Source organism: Asterias amurensis, chromosome 2, assembly GCF_032118995.1.
Source record: "Asterias amurensis chromosome 2, ASM3211899v1".
NCBI lineage: Eukaryota > Metazoa > Echinodermata > Asteroidea > Forcipulatida > Asteriidae > Asterias > Asterias amurensis.
In genome coordinates this window covers 10,059,853-10,079,515 of record NC_092649.1, presented here as the reverse complement: position 1 = coordinate 10,079,515, position 19,663 = coordinate 10,059,853, and the positions used below count along the sequence as shown (strand labels likewise).

The 19,663-nt window shown below is 36.1% G+C and overlaps 1 protein-coding gene across 2 annotated transcripts in view; it reads left to right on the top strand.

Moving 5' to 3' along the window:
• Positions 1 to 2,762: 2,762 nt before the first annotated feature.
• LOC139933957 (putative receptor-type tyrosine-protein phosphatase mosPTP-1) overlaps positions 2,763 to 19,663 on the top strand; it is a 108,628-nt gene continuing 91,727 nt past the window's right edge. For both annotated transcript variants that reach the window (XM_071928201.1, XM_071928199.1), the window contains exons 1-2: positions 2,763 to 2,951; positions 4,699 to 5,103. In XM_071928201.1, the coding sequence (XP_071784302.1) occupies positions 5,043 to 5,103 (61 nt within the window). In that variant the 5' untranslated portion in view covers positions 2,763 to 2,951; positions 4,699 to 5,042. The remainder of the gene's footprint in view (positions 2,952 to 4,698; positions 5,104 to 19,663) is intronic.

The window sequence follows — 19,663 nt, the reverse complement described above, 5'->3', positions numbered from 1 at the left end:
AGTCTGACCACAGGACCACTTCTGGTGTGGAGTTCCTTGATTTTCAATCAGATTGTTTTCCGGGAATAACGCCATATTTTGAATTTTAATCAATATGTCCCAAAGCTCTGACAAATTTGGACCACTCATCTTCCCCAACATAATTATATTTTAAGTGTTTTATTTATTCCTTTGGATTTATATTACATGTTTCTAGAAGTTAATGGCACTGCTTAAAGTCACCTGGAAATAGATTTTTTTTTTCAAACATAAGAGTATATGCTTACGAACAATAAAACCATTTTTTTAGAAATTGTTTGTCACGATTTATATGTTTAAAGAATATATAAAGTTGTTTGGGGGCTGACTCCGCCTACCCCTTTTGTGACGTCAATCGAGGCAGACTTTGCCTGCAATGCGTATAGTAAACATACGTGCAAAGTACATGTACGTCCAAGTCGAGAGTTGGTACATTTCAAAAAGTGTTTTTCTGCATTCAGCAGCAATACACCTGGTCGGCATTGCCGGAAAAAAAAATATATATATATTTTTTTGGAAACGTAGAAACTCACGACTTGGTCCGTACATGTGCTTTACAATTGTGTTTACTCTACGCATTACAGGCAAAGTCTGCCTCGATTGACATCACGAACAGCGCCCTCTCGGGTCGGGGTCTACTCTTAAATTTGTAAATAACATAAGAACTGATTTTTTAAAACCTTAGTTAACTGTTTATTCACATTCAACTCATCAACACACATATATTAGTGACAAAAGCTTTATTTTGAAAAAAAATACCACTTCCAGGTGACTTTAAAAATGCATAAATCTGCACTAACAGTACATAGTCATACATTACATCTGGTGCCGTAAGAGGGTAATTTTAATAAGGAACTGTGGTATACGATGCCATACAAATTGGGCCCTCCATATACTTTCACTTGTTGTTTGCTCTTTCGTTCCCAAAAAAACATTTGTTTAGAAAATTGACAACATTTTCAACATTCATTGAAACTAATGCACATTACCTTTTGGAAAGAAAGGTACATTTCTTGTACATTGGAATTGTTTACTTCCAAACAAATGATTGAAACAATATAGAAACTATTTTAAATACATTTTTAAAGGCGAAACTTCGCTCCCTGGATGTTGTTAAAGATCAAATCTCAATCCGTAGTATTTTATCACCAACTCTTTTTAACAGACTTGCAGAGATTGTAAATTAAGAGTGACACTCGTGTGTATATAATGTAATCAGTGGTTGTACTTGAACTAGCTAAAACAATGGCAACCTCAAAAAGACATTTCTCATTTATACATTGAGGTGCTGAGTTGAAACCTCTTTGCTCCAATTCCGGAAAGAAAAATCATTTAGACCCATGCACTTTTGTTACTCAAAATTTTTACTGGACTATAATTTTATTTAACGGGACCAAAACTGAAAAGAGAGAGAAAAGAAATAACTACATGTACACGTTTGAAATGTTTTACTTGAAAAATATATATTTTTTTTTTTTTTTTGCTGGCTTGTTTGAGTTACTGTGTGCTTGTTTCATTATTTTGTTTGCAGTGTATACAAACCCCTTATTACATTTAAATTTGAGTAGACCTGTTTCTTGACATGGGGATAGATACAGGAATTTTAAAACAGAACTTGTTTTAGGCATGAACGTTTTATTTTTTATTCTTGTTTATTACCTTGTCTCAGAGGTTAGTTTATTTATGTAATAATCTCAAGGACCTGTTTCTTGACAAGGGGATGGATATAGGAATTTCAAACAGAACTTGTATTAAGACATGAAATGTTTTCGATGTGTTTGTTTAATAATTTTGTTTTCAGTGTATAGAAACACCTTATTACATTTGAATTTGAGTAGTTGTTATCTTCATATATATTATTTGTTATTGTAAAAAAAATATATATATATAGGGCCTTTAGTGATGGAATGTGATACTAAAAGAAAATTCTCCCAAATTTTTACTTAACAGGGTATTTTGGAACGACACAAACCTCAAGATAAATTTTGTTTGTGGCACTAAAAATGGAGGACATGTTTTGCAATGACACAAGCAAATAATAGATACAAATCAGAGTTATGACTTTGTGGGTAATTTCGGGGTAAGCCATTTTTTATATTATTATTCCTACTAGTAATTTTTGTTTTCATTGCATACAAAATTCTGAAATTTTGCTTCGTATAATTATTTGCTTTTTATTGCTTTTTCTGCAAAAATATTTATCTATATTATTTGTATTTCTGTGTATATGTGCGGCTACGGATCATGGTATTGTTAACTATGTTGTCCCTAGCTCATCTTTGAGTATCATTGTCTAGTGTTTTGTTTTGTGTTGTTATGGCAAATAAAATAATAATAATTATAATAGTGACTTTATTCTCATATTCATTTTAACACTTGAGTTTCTACTATATTTTACGGGAAATAACCCAAAACCTAATGTGTATACCAACTTTGGCTTCTGGTACTTCGATGCACGAATGGGTTTTCCATTTTGTTCTGATAGTGCAGTATTGGTGAAGATGAGACTGACTTTATGTGTTGTGTGTCCCGGTTCGATTCCTGGGTGAGTTGGTCATGTTTGTTTTAATAAATGAATAAATAATACAAACAAACAAAATCAGGTAAGAATTCTTGCTTTTTAAAATAACGGATTAAGGCCCTACCGACAGAAATGAGCCATATTGTTCACCTCTCGTACTGCATGGTTCAGTTCGGTCACATGAGGGCGCTACACACACTTGCCAAAACAATTTCCTGTCAGAGAGATCACATAGAGCCAACTCGTCTCAACGACGATTCTTCAGCACTACTAAACGACGTGTAAGAAGGTGTGTGTGTCTCCCACCCAAAAGCTTGATCGTCCAGCGATGAATAATTCTTACGCATGATTTACCGAATTTTGATGATACTGATGGCCCCATAATGAAAGTCCCATGATATACAAGTTGACGGTGAGTACATACATGTTAAAATTTGATTATTTCAGGTGTTTTACCTAGGTTTAATTTTCATTTGAATGTAATTGTAAACAAATAATGGAGAAACAAATTTCAGTGACACTGTTTTCCATAACCAGCTGCAATGGAAGCGCAGTGTGCTACTGCAATGCTTTACATGAGCTTGGCATTGATCGAGAGGGTAGTTAATTAAGATGGATTTAGCTTAAATATATCTTGTCAAAATTAATGTTATATTATTACAGAGTGTGGGTACATCATGGATCACCACAGATTTTATCTTAAAGTGTAAATGAATACATTCAATTCAACAACATTTATTTCCATTCCACAAAATATGTGTGCAAAAGTATCATACAAAATGATGATTTACATTAAAACAGAATAGACTAATGACACTAAGTAATAGTAGGTAAAGGGCAGAATAGGTGAAATGTTGGCAATCCCCGGTAAGCGTTTGCTTGATTTGGGAATGCCATACAGGACAGGACAAGACAGACAACGGTCACAAAAGACAAAAACATACAGACATACATGATGTAGGGACAGACAGACAACAAGTGAAAGCATCAATAAATAGTAAATTTGCGGTGTGTACAACCAACCACTTGGAGGAAGAGTACAACCATCTTTTGAGTAATCTGAAAAGAGATGTGTGGTCTCGACGATTTGTACAGTATACTCAGGAGCTGCTTGTCTTCAAAGATGAGTATACTGTACGAAACATTGACACCACGCCGGCACTCCCACAAAAACAAGTTACATTGTTATTCCCGCATATTTACTATTTAGTTATAGTTTCTTCCTATTTATCCACACCATGCAAAGCTTTAAACAAAACTAACGAAACTGAAAACGTCATTGACAAAATATTTTGGAAGAAAATTTACAAAAACTTACCAGTAGACTGAACGAAATGTCAATGACAGTGGAAACTTAATGCACATCTAGCAACATCTCGACCAATCATCATGAACCCAAATGCTTGTTGTAGACAACATGTTCGGCGCATTTCATTGATTTGCACAATCACAGCGCGCATTCCAGTATGCCAATTTCACAAACAAGTGGCGCAACCTACAGACTGTGCAAAAATACATTACCTGTCCACCATATAAAGACAGCATTGCACTTAGTACACGGCTGTTTGGTTTACACTGATTGGTCGAGATGCTGCGAGGTAACAAAAGGGCCAGGCTCAAAACATCAACCGGACGTCTGTCTATGCTCCATGGGCATTACGGGAAGTCTCTGTTTGTAAGTTTTTCTTTCCAAATATTTTTTCGATGACGGTCTAAATGAGTGTTCTGCCTACACTGCCTACACCACGATTTCTGAAAACTGTTGGGGCATTCTCATTTTTTCTGGATCAATAATTTGTGGAAGCTAAGCACGCAGAATTGAAACAAGGTCATCGGAATGTATTTTACTTGGTGTATATTAGTTGGTTTGAAATTCCCTTCTGTTTAATCTGGGGCAGTCTAATTTGCTTTGAGGTTTATTGTGCATTTGATCTGAAGTAACAAAAAAATAAAACAAACTTTGTTATTTAAGTTTTTGTTTGCGTATTGGCTGTAATTTATTGTGCAGTACTGGTGGGAGTACCCTGCTTAGTGCCTTTGAAACATGATGAAATAACATAGGGATGTAGCAATGTCTATTTTTTGCTTTGGGAAATCTCAGTGTAATGAACGAACCCTCTTTCCTTCCTGAACTCTTTCCGTTTATCGTCATACTGCAGGCATGTGATGAGTCCAACCCAGAAGTAGAACAGTTTATCAGTGAGACATCAAACAAGCCAAAGGAATCACTTACAACGTAGAGTTTTACAACAAAGCGGATCGAGGACTGAAATCCACCGCGTTTTTATTACTTCCTCTTCAGCTGTGGATTTTTATTCGAAGGTTGAGTTTAACAGATGCTCAATTCTTCCTTCACTGAAGCGATTGACATTTTTCTGTTCTTCTTCGGAAACCTTTAGTAGTCATAGTGAGAACTTAAAGTTTTTGAGTGAGTGACGAGGGGTGAATCGGAGTGAATTCTTTTATGTGGAACTACTCAACGAGCGATTGATGAACCTGCACGATGGCAAAAACTGCTGGGATATTACATCAGAGATTTGTCCTCGGATTTGGATTTTGGCTCGGTAAGTTCAACTTTACTTTTTGTTTTTAAGATGAGACAATAGAATAAGCCGTTTGCGAACTGCTCACGAACAAAATTGACATTTGTGGTGTTTAAATTAAATGCAAAAAGAGTTTATAATGGCCTGACATTTCGACCCCAGGCAAGTCTTTCTCTATGGCTAAATGACAACAGAACACATGATACATAAACAGGTTTAAGGTCAAACTCGTGATTCAAGGGAATACATTGTAGTGAACATATTTTGTTTCTACATGTAGACCCCTGTTCAAAACTTGTAAAGTTTTGTCTCGCTTGAACGACCGCCATTTTACAAGCATCTTTGATTAAGAATGCCAGGCCTTGCTCTTAAAAGCAAACTGGGCTTACATGTAGTTTGCCCCCAGGAAGTTTTAGTAGCCCTGATTTTAAAGGGAAGGTACACGTTTGGTAATTACTCAAATAATTAATATTAAATAATTAATATTAACTGACTTGGTAACGAGCATTGGAGAGCTGTTGACAGTATAAAACATTGTGGGAAACGACACCCTCTGAAGTAATGTAGTTTTTGAGAAAGAGGTAATTTCTCTCAAATAATAAAAGACTTTTATTCCTATCAGAAAGCACACAAATTCGTCCAACTTGGGTGTTTTTTCTTTCATCATTTTCTCGCAACTTCAACGACCGATTGAGCCAAAATTTTTACAGGCTTGTTATTTTATGCACATGATGGGATACACCAAGTGAGAAGGCTGGTCTTTGACAATTACCAAACGTGTACCTTCCCTTTTAAAAGCAGTATTGTCATAAATATCTTTCTGGTGCATCTGGTAGGTAAATTATAACCAGTATTAAATTAAGCAAATAAAGTTAAACTCCAACACTTAAAAGTAAATTCAACACATTCAATAATGTATTATTCACCTGAATTGAAGAAAATGCATTTTAAACAAGTACATATATTACATTTGTAGGGTGAACAGTTTTTACTAGCACACATATGTGCAGTTAAGTAGGTGGGAGTTTATTACAATAGCCACAAGCCTGCTATGATCAGCCCCTTTAAAGGGTCTATAGATACATACTTTTTGTAGGACAAAAACACTTTGTCCACAGATTTACACTTAACTTACACAGTTTGAAGATAATGATAGCAGAAAGCTTCCCTGAAAATGTTACTTGCTGAGGTGCTGCAGTTTTTGAGAAATGAGTAAACAATGTCATGAAAATAATGTTTGTTTCACTGGTCATGAGACGGAAATTATTTTTGCATGTAAAAACGTATTTTCATGACATTGTTTTACTCATTTCTCAAAAAACTACAGCACCTCAGCAAGTAACATTTTCAGGGAAGCTTTTTACTACATGTATCATTATCTTCAAACTGTGTATAAGTTTATGGTAAATACGTGGACATTGTGTTTTGTGTTACAAAAAGTACCCAACAGATTTATAATGTACTTTAAAAGAATCTTACAGGTAGAAAACACCTGAATGATCATTGATTCATGTATTATCCTCCAGCCAAATATTTGTTTGTTTCTGAAGTTGCAGTGATCCGTTGCATTACTTCATATTGTTATTTGGATTTCGGCGATTGAAAGTTCAAGCCCAAAATATGAACGCCTTGCACAAAAGAATTTATAAAAAAAAATTAGGCCCAAGTGTATCATTAATTTTCCTTAAAGGCAGTGGACACTATTGGAAATTGTCAAAGACTAGCCTTCACAGTTGGTGTACATGTATCTTAACATATGCATAAAATAACAAATCTGTGAAAAAAATTTGAGCTCAAATCGGTCATCAAACTTGTGAAATAATAATGAAAGAAAAAAACACCATTGTCACACGAAGTTGTATGCGTTTAGATGGTTGATTTCGAGACCTCAAGTTCTAAATCTGAGGTCTCGAAATCAAAATTACTTCTTTCTTGAAAACTAAGGCACTTCAGAGGGAGCGATTTTTCACAATGTTTTATACCATCAACCATGTCAACCTCTCCCCATTACTCGTCACCAAGAAAGGTTTTATGCTAATAATTATTTTGAATAATTGCCAATAGTGTCCACTGCCTTTAAAACACAAGGCCCTGCCTGTACACAATGTACAGATAGTATCTAGTTAGTCAAAGTTGTCACCGGTTGGCAATATTGAAAACTGAATGTAGAGGATTGGAATGAAATGTGACCTTTTTTAACAGAGCCTTGATCTAGATGAAGGTTACTGTGTATGAAGGCCAGGTCCTGACTGGTATTTACTCATTTCTAAAGCACAGTGACCATGACACGCTTTAAAAGTGCAACCTTTTTTATCTTGTTGTGAGGTTATAAAGTATGACCACAGTGTTTACCATCATACCCTACAATCTTCATTTAGTTGTTAGGCATGGCAGTCTGTTTGACACAATCTGGGCCCAGTTTCATTTAAAAGCTTGCAGGCACGAAAATATGAAATTTCTTCCTTGATAAAAACAGGCTTCCAACCACATTTCCATTTGTAGCATATATTGCTTGTTACTGGTATTGAGCTGTTGTTTGCTTACAAATCCTAAAAGTCATAAGGAAATTTGGTTGGTAATCTTGTTTTTTTTTTTCAAGGAAGAAATTTCATGCTAAGCAAATTTTTGTGCTTACAGGCTTTATGAAATTGGGCCCTGCTCTTTATATCCTACACACAATGTAACTGTGCTACTGTGCATTGTAAGGCTTTGTTCCTTTGGTTTATTTCCATTTGCTCAACTTGAAACATACATAAAATAATAACAGTTGGGCGAAAAGGCCTACTATAATAAAGAAAAATGTAATAAACAAGCTACAAATGGAGACCAGGGCCCAATTTCATAGCACTGCTCAGCACAACAATTTGCTTAGCATGAAATTTCTTCCGTGATGAAAACAGGATTACCAACCGAATTTCCACGTGATTTTCAGGATAAGCAAACATTAGCTGAACACCAGTAACAAGCAGTATGCAACAAATGGAAATTCGGTTGGTAATCCTGTTTTTATTAGAGAAGAAATTTCATGCTTTAGCAAATTTGTCTGCTTAGCAGCTGTATGAAATTGGGCCCTGTACACATGTATGTAGGTATCTAGAGGAGAAATTATACTTAATTCCCTCCGGTACCTAGACAGCTATTTTGTAAAGGAACACGTTGCCTTGGATCGGTCGAGTTGGTCTTTGAAAAGCGTTTGTAACCGTTTGTTATAGAATGCTACATTGTAGGATTAGAAAGATATTTTTGGTAGAAAGATTAGAAAGATAGTCTTTATGTTAGGAGAAGGAACGACGTACATGTAACCAAGCTATGTCCGATGGGCACATTGTACTTTTCGGTGTACAACTTGTGAAAGCCTACACACAATGCATTCGTGGATATCTGGTTACTTTATCTTCAAGTACTGATTTGATATTACTCAAATTCACACTGACAGGAGAAGTGCACAAAATTATTAATGGCCTGATGTTGAAAGGAAAAGTAACTGATACAAATAATAAAGCTGACATAAATTAATTAATCAAAACTCAAATTCACTTTCAATATTATATTCCTAAATCAGTCTAAATGTTTGGTCGTCCTCAAAAAGGTCAAAGGAAGACATCTTGGCTGAAGTGCACAAAATTATTAATAGCTTGATGTTCAAAGGAAAGTAACTGAATACAAGTAATAAAACTGACATTTTAAAAAATTAATTAATAAAAACTCAAATTCACTTTCAATACAAATCATAATTCGTTCTCTAAATGTTTGTTCTTTATCCTGAATATGACACTGACTTTCAGTGTGTATGGACCGGTTTGCATTGTGATGTCACATGCTCATCAGTGACCTCACAAAGGTCAAAGTGAAGACATCTTGGCTGAGAGGTGTGTAGGGCATGATGACCATACAGGTGCACATTTTCATTGTTCGATGACCATCAATGTCGGTCTACATGGTATGCAAGGATTATTTAGAACTTGATACTATAAGACTGCGTCCATCTGAATACTCAATTGCAGATGGCTGCAACTGTTACTAAATCCTGTTGCCAAGGATGTTGTGATACTTACAGCTCATGATGAAGCTCTGATCTAGCCGTAGCCGCAACCTTAGCCGCCAATTCAGACTTGGTGTTACTTTCATTCTTTAGCAATTCAGTCAGGAAACATGATGTTTGTATTGTCAATAATGAAAGGAAAACCTGACTACATGTACGTAAATAAATTCTTAGCTGTTGTTTTTGCTCTGTCTGAAACAAGCCTGGAACTGTGCAGTATATACTATTTCTCCAATTGCCACAATAAATCTTGGTTGCGTCATTTAGGGAGTCGGTGTTACTGTGAGAGTGTCTCACCACGGCCCAATTTCATTGAGCTGCTTTTAATGTTGTAAATATTGCTTTAAAAAACAATTTTCTGCTAAGCAAAAAGGACCAGGGTAGGCTACCAGTCACAAATTGAATATGTTGTGTTTTCGCTGGTAACGTTATCAATCAAATGATTTTGTGCTGAGCTGCTTAGTGTTTCAAAAGCAAAGATGCAGTCTGTAGTGTGCCATTACACTCTCAAAATGGCGTTGGGCAGACATGTATGTAGCTGCTTGCACAGGAGACGTGCAAGGGGTTTATGTCTGCCTACATGATGTAGGCCTACTTACTAAATGTATAATACCCTTTTTCAAGGATGATCCACCAGCCTATGAGTCACTATATGTAGTTTTAGTTCCCTCAGGGTTTCTCTCTAGTTTACTTTTGTTAGAACTTTCTGAAACTCAGTCCCGATTCTGATTAGATTTTAGTTATTGACAAAAACAAAATTACGTAGGGGTGTGTATGTAGGCCTTGATAGAAGGCTTCAGTGATTTTTCAATTCTCAATTTGTAAGTGAAATGTTACCTGATACACACAGCGGTTCTAACCACAATTTATGAGCTAATTGTGAAAATATCCAAGTCCTAATTTCCAGTTCTCTAAGCAGGCTCACTGCTCACTGAAAAGAAAATGCCTGGACGGCGCAATCGGCATAAAAAGGAATAATTTACCAGAAACATCGCTAATGCTCAGTACATCATAGTTTGAAACCCCTACCATGTATTGTGTAAATGTTTGCCATGGCAACCTGGTAAATTTGATATTGAATGTCGAGGTGAGCACTCATCAATCATTAAAATACAAGAAACGCATTTATAAGTATGATGTGCACGACACCTACTTAAAATATTTGTCTGTGCTCGCACACTCTTCGTAATGCCTGCGTATTGTAATTGAGGCCTATAGTAGTAATAGTAATAATAGTGAGTGTGTTGGCCCTATATTTTGTTGATAGGATGTTTCATAATGCAAGACTGTAAATTCTACATTTTGTTGGCCTGGGAAAGCCCCATGGTGCAATTTCACTCCTCACTCCTACTCACAACATGCTTTTAAAGGAACACGTTGCCTTGGGCCGGCCGAGTTCGTCTTTTAAAAGCGTTTGTAACCGTTTGTTATAAAATGAATATAGTTAGAAAGATGTTTAAAAAGTAGAATACAATGATCCACTCAAACATGCCTCAAAATTGCACGGTTTTCCTTTTACCTCGTCGACTAGCACGGTCAGCCATTTATGGGAGTCAAATTTTTGACTCCCATAAATGGCCGACTGTGTTAGTTCGCAAAGCAAAAGGAAAACCACCCAATTTCGAGGCAAATTTGTGTGGATCATTGTATTCTACTTTTAAAACATCTTTCCAACCATATGCATTTTATAACAAACGGTTTCAAACGCTTTTGTTAGACCAACTCGTCTGATCCAAGGCAACGTGTTCCTTTAAATCTTGTCAACCCTTTTGATAAACTATGGCATACTGGGAATGGGGCATTGAGATGGAATACACCCAAGGGACTGACAGTGACGACATTTTCAGAGATTTTCTTATTATGGGCTGGCAAGACTGATATTACATCAATGTTAAATGCTCACAATGTTAACATGTAGTGCCCATATCTGCATAAAAAATAGAATGCAAAAAAATAGTTAATGGGTTGACGTTTCGACCCTAGCAGAGTCTTTCTCGATGGCTAAATGACAACACAACAATAGAATGCACGAAACGTAATGAACTGTGAAGTGAGACACTTTATAAATTAATTATTTACAAAACATGACTGCATATATTGGTAAAGGCAGTGCAAAGCGCCTTATTGAAATTTGGAGCATCGCAGCAGTGTACCATGTGGATGATTGCATGAAGACACCAACCTTGTCAACCATGACACAAATTGCCCCCTTTCTTCTGTTGAACAAACTCGGTTTGTTATTTGTGGAATGACGCTGAGAATTAAGCATCGAAAATCTACCCGTCCTATATTTATTCCCATACTGTACGGTGGTTGTGGGCAGTCCAATGTCGCAGCAATAAATAGGATGGCAAAGTAAAGGACAAGCCTTTTTCGCAAATGAAATTACAACTTACAAATGTGTGAAAAACATATTGTACATGTATTGTACAATACAGTGAACACTTTCCCTAGTACATATTTGTACATGTACTGGTATATAGTAAAATGCTGCACAAAATGTATAAACTGCCAACTCAAAAATCATCATTTTGATCCTCATTATCAGCATTCAGTAGGCTCAAAGCATGTTCACTCTCTACTTGATATTTGGCTGTGAAAAATTTCTCACAGAAATCGTTCCCCGTAAAAGCACCCGAGTTTGTTTTATTTATTACACGTCAGTAAATGTAGGGCACTGAGGGAAATAGATAATATTGAGTGTTTCCAAATCGGTAAATCCCAACCACATAGGAAGGAAGTTTGAAAAGTAAATATGCATGAGGGGGCTCTGAAGGGACTTTACAGAATCCTATTTGAAGCTTACTGAAAGTTGTCAACATCCTGGATATTGTTTCATGGCTGCCGTTGGAACTCGACAATCACAAATTGGCGCTTCCATTACTTTCCTCAGCATGCGGTGCCAGTGCAAGGCAATTATTCCTTGGTAAATAAAGGATACCTCTTCATGTGTTATTTGGGGAATACATAAAATATGTAGATTATGTAGCACCTGACATCACATGTGTACAAAAAGAGCAACAGAACCTGGAATTCAGCTAAATGGAAGAAATCTTACATTGCACATCAGACTTTTTTCTTCTTCTTCATATGAAGAATAATCGTAATGGCAACCACACCTGAGTATACTTACTCCAGATACTTCAGATTATTTCAGTGTTATGATACGGATGTGCACATGATCGGATGTGGACTGCCAGTGCCAGAGTATACATTACATCATTTTTTTCAGTTTTCCTTCCTGCTGTGGTGTTTTAGGATTTTGCAATTACTTCTATTAGATGTATCATGTACAACCACGATTAATGGATGGCTACAGTGCACCATAGAGAAATGTACACGTGTAGAATTTAAAACTTCCTCCTAAAAACATATAATTTGTTGTAATTCCGACCTAAGATGTTAATGTGCAAGGCCTGATAATACTTCACAGAGGGAATTGCTTCTGTTGCCCTTGTATAATTGGTCTTGGTACCTCTCTAGAATTTTCCATTGACCGAAATGCACTTTTGCAAAATGAAAAGAAAGCGACCATGCCTTCTCAAAAGTAAAAACAAATCTAGGCTCGTTTGTTTTCAATGTTTTCAGTGAGTAGCAGGAGGACTTTGTAGTTAGCTTTGTAATGGGCCATATTTTTGACCGGGTGAGGGTGCTCTCAGTCATTACCGGGGGTATATTTTTATTCATACCTAAAACAGTTATTAAATACTGGAACACATTACCACCCCAGATGTCTAATACGTCACGGACAATAACACTTTTAAAGAAGCCATTTTAATCCACTTCTAATGCAACTTTAAACTACGGTGCCACAAATGTGACAGAACGCCTATTAAAACTGTGTAGGACAGGACTAATCGCGTTTACCCACGGAAGTGAAAAAAATCCTATTGAGAGCGCCCTCACGCGGTCCAAAATTTGCGCATTGCTGTTGTTCCACCACTACTCAGAGGCCTTTAGATGCTTTTCACCCTATTTGGTGAAATGTTTTTGGTCCTGCGGTGTTTTAACAAGCATTTTGTCCAGCGGACCCCAGGAGAACACTGTGTCATTATCTTGTAACTAAATATTAAAACCGGGAAACAAATCTTTAAACCATCTTCAAGTGCGCATTATCAGACATCTTCATTTTGTAACATAAGATCAATCTTCAAGCAAGACGGCATTCTTGGTATTTGGCTAACAGAAGGATATCAGTTTAATGCTCTTCAGTCACCTAACAGTGTGTGAACACCAGGGGCTGGATATTTGAATGAGCAATTACTTTTAGCGCTGTAACGTTACCTGGCAGAGGAATGTTGACTTTAAGTTGATACTTACATCAAACTTGACATTGTACTTGTTTAATAGTCCCATGAGCAACCCAGTACAAACCTGTACGCCCCCCCCCCCCAACCCCCTGCTCCTGGCATCAATTTAGAACTGTAACCAAAGCCCGCGAAGGAATGTTGAGTTGGAACGTAATAGGCCTATCCAATGAATAAATATCAAGGTGTGTCAATGACATTATCTACGGTGGCCCAAATTTCACTCATTCCTAGAGAACTAACACTGTCATTTGCGTCATTATCGCATATATTGCATTTAATGCCGTAGTATTGACTTCCACTGGATTTTATAGCATTTAGGCCTATATTGGCATACGTTGTGATGTTTGCCAATTTGCATTCTGTTGCTATGCTAAACCATTGCGTCAAAATAGCTTTACTTTGCATTATACATCGCTTTACTGTTGCAGTATTATCCCATGATATTGCTTTCTTAAATAATGCCTAACATTACCGATATATTTCATATTGCCGTATGGTATTGCGTAATATCGCTGTAATTTTTTATCGTTCAATTGTCACACTATGAAACTCAATGCAACAGTAAGGTTATTGCAATAAATAGCAATTGTTCGCTATAAAACAAAAAAATGAGGTATTGACAAATATACCAATTGTATCCGAGTGCTAGACCTTGAATGATTATGCTCATTGCCACAACTCTACCCCCCCCCCTCACACTCTTGTCCATCTTTTAAAATTAGATATAAAAGATGAAGTCTTAGTGCTACAACTAAACTGCTGCAATCATGCATCATTACATGTAATTTGTACTTCCCATGCACTACAACAAGTATAAATGTACACATATTGTGGTCATGTACCCCTTGAAAGCCAAGAACATCAACAAAAGGGATCCATGTGTTAATTAACAAGAGTGGAGATGTCCTTCCCTTTGCTCAGTAGCATCCTTCCCTTTGCTTTCTTGTACAAAACTATTAGAGAAATTGTTGAACAAAGTCTCAATCAATGGGAGAAACAAAAAATGTACTTGATTGACCAGGCCAACAAACAGTGTTTTAAAATAAAGTACAGAGTCAAGTATAGTGTATAAACACAGGGCTTGAATTTGGGGGGGGGGGGGGGGGAACAAGACTTCAGGGCTTGTAGCAAAACACTTTTACTTGACCCTAGCATTTGTTTTGCATTGGAATCAAAATAAGATGAACTCAATCTACACAATTTTACATTTAAGCTTCTTTTTTTTAAGCATTTAATTTCATCTCATTTTATTTGCCATCAAACATGAACAATCACATTAAAAAATTGCAAATCAAAAGATCTACAAGAACATGCAATACATTAATTTTAGAAGAATGCAATTTAGTGTCACACAAGCTCTGTAATGGTGCAAAGTACTTAAATTGCAATCTTGCATACATTATTTATCTTTATAAATTACTTTACATATTTTTTGTTCATTGTAAATATTGGAGAGTAGCGCTGTACAGAATATGAACATTAGCATAAAATGTTCACAAAATGTTGTTTTTTTTCTGTGTGTAATTGATCGTGCAAACTCATCTCGTAACATTTTCAGCCCAACCCAGAGTTCGTACGCACAGGCTCTAGGAAGGTAAGAACTGTAGAATTGTGTAATTGAGTAATCCCAGTGATTAATTATTACATTTTGCCCGGGTGTCTAGCACAGAACCTCCTGGGATTTTTGCCTCTAGTGCTTCACCGGATGGGCTGCCCGTAATTCGCTACCAAATATTCCCCAGTTGCTCTTTTTGGCCTAGAGGCAATTTGTACGATCAGTTTCACTGCGGGCATTTCAGCAAATTAAAACCCTAGAATCTTTAACAACCGTATTCAGAGACATTTTGGACCATCTGAATAAATTTGATCAAGCTCGTCGCTTTCTTAGATTTTTGTCACTGGGGTCTGTATACAAACTATTTAGCTGTAATTTAAGTCGACGATTACGATACACTGTCGAATGCAATTGATCAATTTCGACATGTTCAAGATTTGTTATTATGCTGATTACTGTATGTTACATGTAAATGTATGTAGTCATACCATACTCTGTGATGACAGCGATGGGCCGTAAAGCCATTGGACCCAAAAATAAAAGTTCACAGATTTACAAATAACTTACAGGGTTTACAGAAGGCAATGGTGAACGACTTCTCTTGAAATATTAGTCCATGAAATGCTTTACTTTTTGAGAAAACAGCAAAACAATATAAATTCTCGTCAACGATAATTACGAATTTATTTTTAACACATGTCATGACATGGCGAAACGCGCGGAAACAAGGGTGGGGTTTTCCGTTGTTTTCACCCGACTCCGATGACCGATTGAGCCTAAATTTGAAAGGGTCCAATGGCTTTAAAGCAATCGCAAAACATCAACAAACAATATTGTCCAAAGGCCCACACTTCGTGTATGACAACTTATATGAAATAACAAACCTGTGAAAATTTAGGGTTAATCAGTCATCGGAGTCGGGAGAAAATAACTGACAAATCCACCTTCCTTTCTGCATGTTCGCCGTATTATGACATGTAAATAAATCTGTTATTCTCGTGATGATTGTTTGAATGTTTTCTCAAAAAGAACAGCATTTCATGGAATAATATTTCAGGGGAAGTCTTTCACCATTACCTTCTATAAGCCCTGTAAGTTATTTGTAAATCTGTGAACTTTTTAATTTTTGTTCTGTTCAGAAAGTGTCCAGTTGCTTTAAGGAAATCATGGCTTCAGCTTGGGCCCCAGCTCTTAATCTGGAGGTTGTTGGTTCAAACTCTGTTTTAGTCAATTTTGCTTTTTTCAACCCTGAATCATGTAAAACATGTAACTATTTTAAAAGTTTTCCTTGTGGGTCGTTTTTTGGTCAGTAAAATCTCATCGTTCTCAAATTTATAAAAAATATTTGCTATTTACAATTTTAATCTAAGTTTTCAAGTCAAATCGACCAAAAGGTAAATGTGGCATCTTTAATACAGGATCTTGTATGCAGACTCTCACACATGCCACCCACAGCAAAACAGAGAAAACAGACGCAAACACACTTGAATAGAAAATTAGTAGCATTTTTTTTCTTCCTTTTCTTAATTCTCTGATCAGCTGCTCTATTATGAGAATATTCTTACAAACAAACATGCACAAAGCTCCTAGAGAGCTCCTCCCACATGGAATTCGCTGTCATTGAATGAACTGTGCAAGTCTTGTGCATATCAAATGAAGAGGATATTGGTTTTCTGTGAAACCAAATCTGCATTTTAAATTATACAATATTCTTAAAGATAAAACCACCATTAGCAATTTGTTATAAAATATAAATTTTACATAAAAATAACAATTATTTGCGGGAATTAACATTGAATTAAAGTTAAAGCTTGGGATAAGGATGCGTGTTTCTTAGAAACCCTATTTGACAATTACGCATGAAATTGTGTTACCATTCCAGGGCTATTCCTTTACCTCGGCTAGGGCTCTGGCTTACGTCATCAATCTTAGAGCAGTGTGTATTTTGCGTGGTGTTTCCAACGTCAAGTGAAGCCTGGAAGTGTAGCCTAAGCCAAGGTTTGGTAAAAGCCCTTTGGTTTAATGACAACATGAACGTCAGTTGGGCAGAATTCTAAATTGTTTTTCAAGTCACGAACCGGAATTGGAGGTCAAGTCTTTTTCTATGGTTTTCTTTCTTGATTTAATAAATTTATTTTACTTTCACATACTTTAGGTAAAACTTTTACTTTTCCAACAATGTAATGTAAGTTGTCTATAGACATTTAAGCCTTTTCACAATGAGTATGTAACTAAAGTGTTTGAAAGAAACGACAGACATGTTAAACTTACTCAACTTGGTTTGGGACCAACTTGGTCCTGGACCAACTCTGTCCTGGAGATAACATGTCTGCCGTCGATTTCACAAATAGTTAGGACTTGTCTTATCTCGAGTTAGGACGAGTAACTTGTCCTAACTTAGGATTAATCTTAATGTCTGCATGCTACAGTGCAGGGTTGGGACTCGTCCTAAGTCCTAAGATTAGTCTTAAGTTAGGAAGAATTTTGTGAAATCTACGGCAGTTTGTAGATGTGGTAAAGGGCCTATAAAGTCTGTATTCATCTATGAAACAATGAACCATAAAAACATCATATGCAGTAAAGAATGTAATCAATTATGGAATGTGTAGAATTCAGGCATACTAACATATTATTCTTCCTTTAATTTAAAGTCTGTCAGCTCTTTTACTTTTTTAAACTAAAGGTTTGGAAGGCCCAACAAACTTCCTGATTATTAAGCATGAGGATACAAGATAATTGATTAACAATCCAGGGCCAAATATTTTGTGTGTTTTTTTTTTACCAAGGAATTCAATAAACTCTGGAAGAAACTTGTTTGTAATAGATGTACATGTTAAAGACACTGGACACTATTGGTAATTGTCAAAGACTAGCCTCCACAATTGGTGTATCTCAACATATGCATAAAATAACAAACCTGTGAAAATTTGAGCTCAATCGGTCATCAAAGTTGCGAGATAATAATGATTTTAAAAAACCTTGTCACACAAAGTTGTGTGCTTTTAGATGCTTGATTTCGAGACCTCAAATTCTAAACTTGAGGTCTCGAAATCAATTCGTGGAAAATTAATTCTTTCTCGAAAACTACGTCACTTCAGAGGGAGCCGTTTCTCACAATGTTTTATACCATCAACCTCTCCCCATTACTCGTTACCAAATGAGGTTTTATGACGATAATTATTTTGAGTAATTACCAATAGTGTCCACTGCCTTTAAATTCACATCGGGATATGAATACTAATTTTGGTTTTTGGTTAAACACTTTTTACTTTGTACTTTACCGAGTCTTGTGAAAAAAATCACAGTTTGTAGTTTGTTAATTAAAAGTTTTTTTCCTGATAAATTGCAATGGAACCATTAATGTCAACATTGATTTTGGAATCACACAAGATGAAAGTGCCTTGTCTGCACGTGTATAGTGCTGAAAAATACCGCACATTGTCCGTGACATTTCCCTCACCTTTTGCAAACAAACGATTTACGCCCACACCATAATGTGCAAAATTGAAGGTTAAAACTCTTAACATTAACAATGGTGGTTGTGAATGATGTCTGACATACTCAGTGCACGCTACATTTAAAGACTGGACACTATTGGTAACTGCCAAAGCCCAGTCTTCTCACTTGGTGTATCTCAACATATGCATAAAATAACAAACATGTTGAATTTTTAGCTTGAGTGGTAGTCGGAGTTGCGAGATAACTATGAAAGAAAAAACACCCTTGTCACATGAAGTTGTGTGCTTTCAGATGCTTGATTTCGAGACCTCAAGTGCTAAACTTTAGGTCTCGTAATCAAATTTATCAAAAACTACCTCTTTCTCGAAAACTATGTTACTTCAGAGGGGGCCGTTTCTCACAATGTTTTATACCATCAACCTCTCCCCATTACATGTTACCAAATGAGGTTGTATGCTAAAAGTTAGACCTATTTGAGTAATTACCAATAGGTGTCCAGTGCCCAGTGTCTTTAAAGCAATAGTAGTAGTGAATGACATGCTACATACTCAGTGCACAGTACATGTACATGTACACTCATTTCATTGTACATTAAATACAATGAAGTTTTAATTGTTTCGTGGATGATGTCCTACTTATTCAGTGTACAGTACGTTGGTTTCATTGTACTTTGTTTCCACATCAACGCACAATTTTCATTTCCCATTTTCTTTACTTAGAATTTAATACATGTACATGTACATTTGTACAACCGACAAAAGAGCATTTTTTTGTCTCCTTTTTGAAGGGTTTGTTTAGTGTGTGTTAGCCATGCTGAATGTGTTGACAGTTGTTGTGATCCGTATGATAATCACCTCCCAAGGCAGTGCACTGTGTTAGATTTGTTCATATTCAGGTCATGAACACAGTTCAATGGAAAGATCACTCACTTCAGATATTTTCTTTGTACACGATGTATGTTTGCTCAGTTTAACAATGGGTCATTGCTCGGGGATGCCTGGAATTTGGGGTTAAACGTTTTTACTTTGTAACAGTTTTTTTTTACGATGACTAACAAAGACATATGTACACAAAATTGATAAAGTTAACGGAACTAGGAAACGTTATTTGCAAAATGAATCAATTGGAAAGAAGATTTATATTCAGGTTGCATTTCAATGTTCTCTTTCAACCAACCTTAAAGGAAGGAAATATTTCTTCTGTATGATTTGTTTT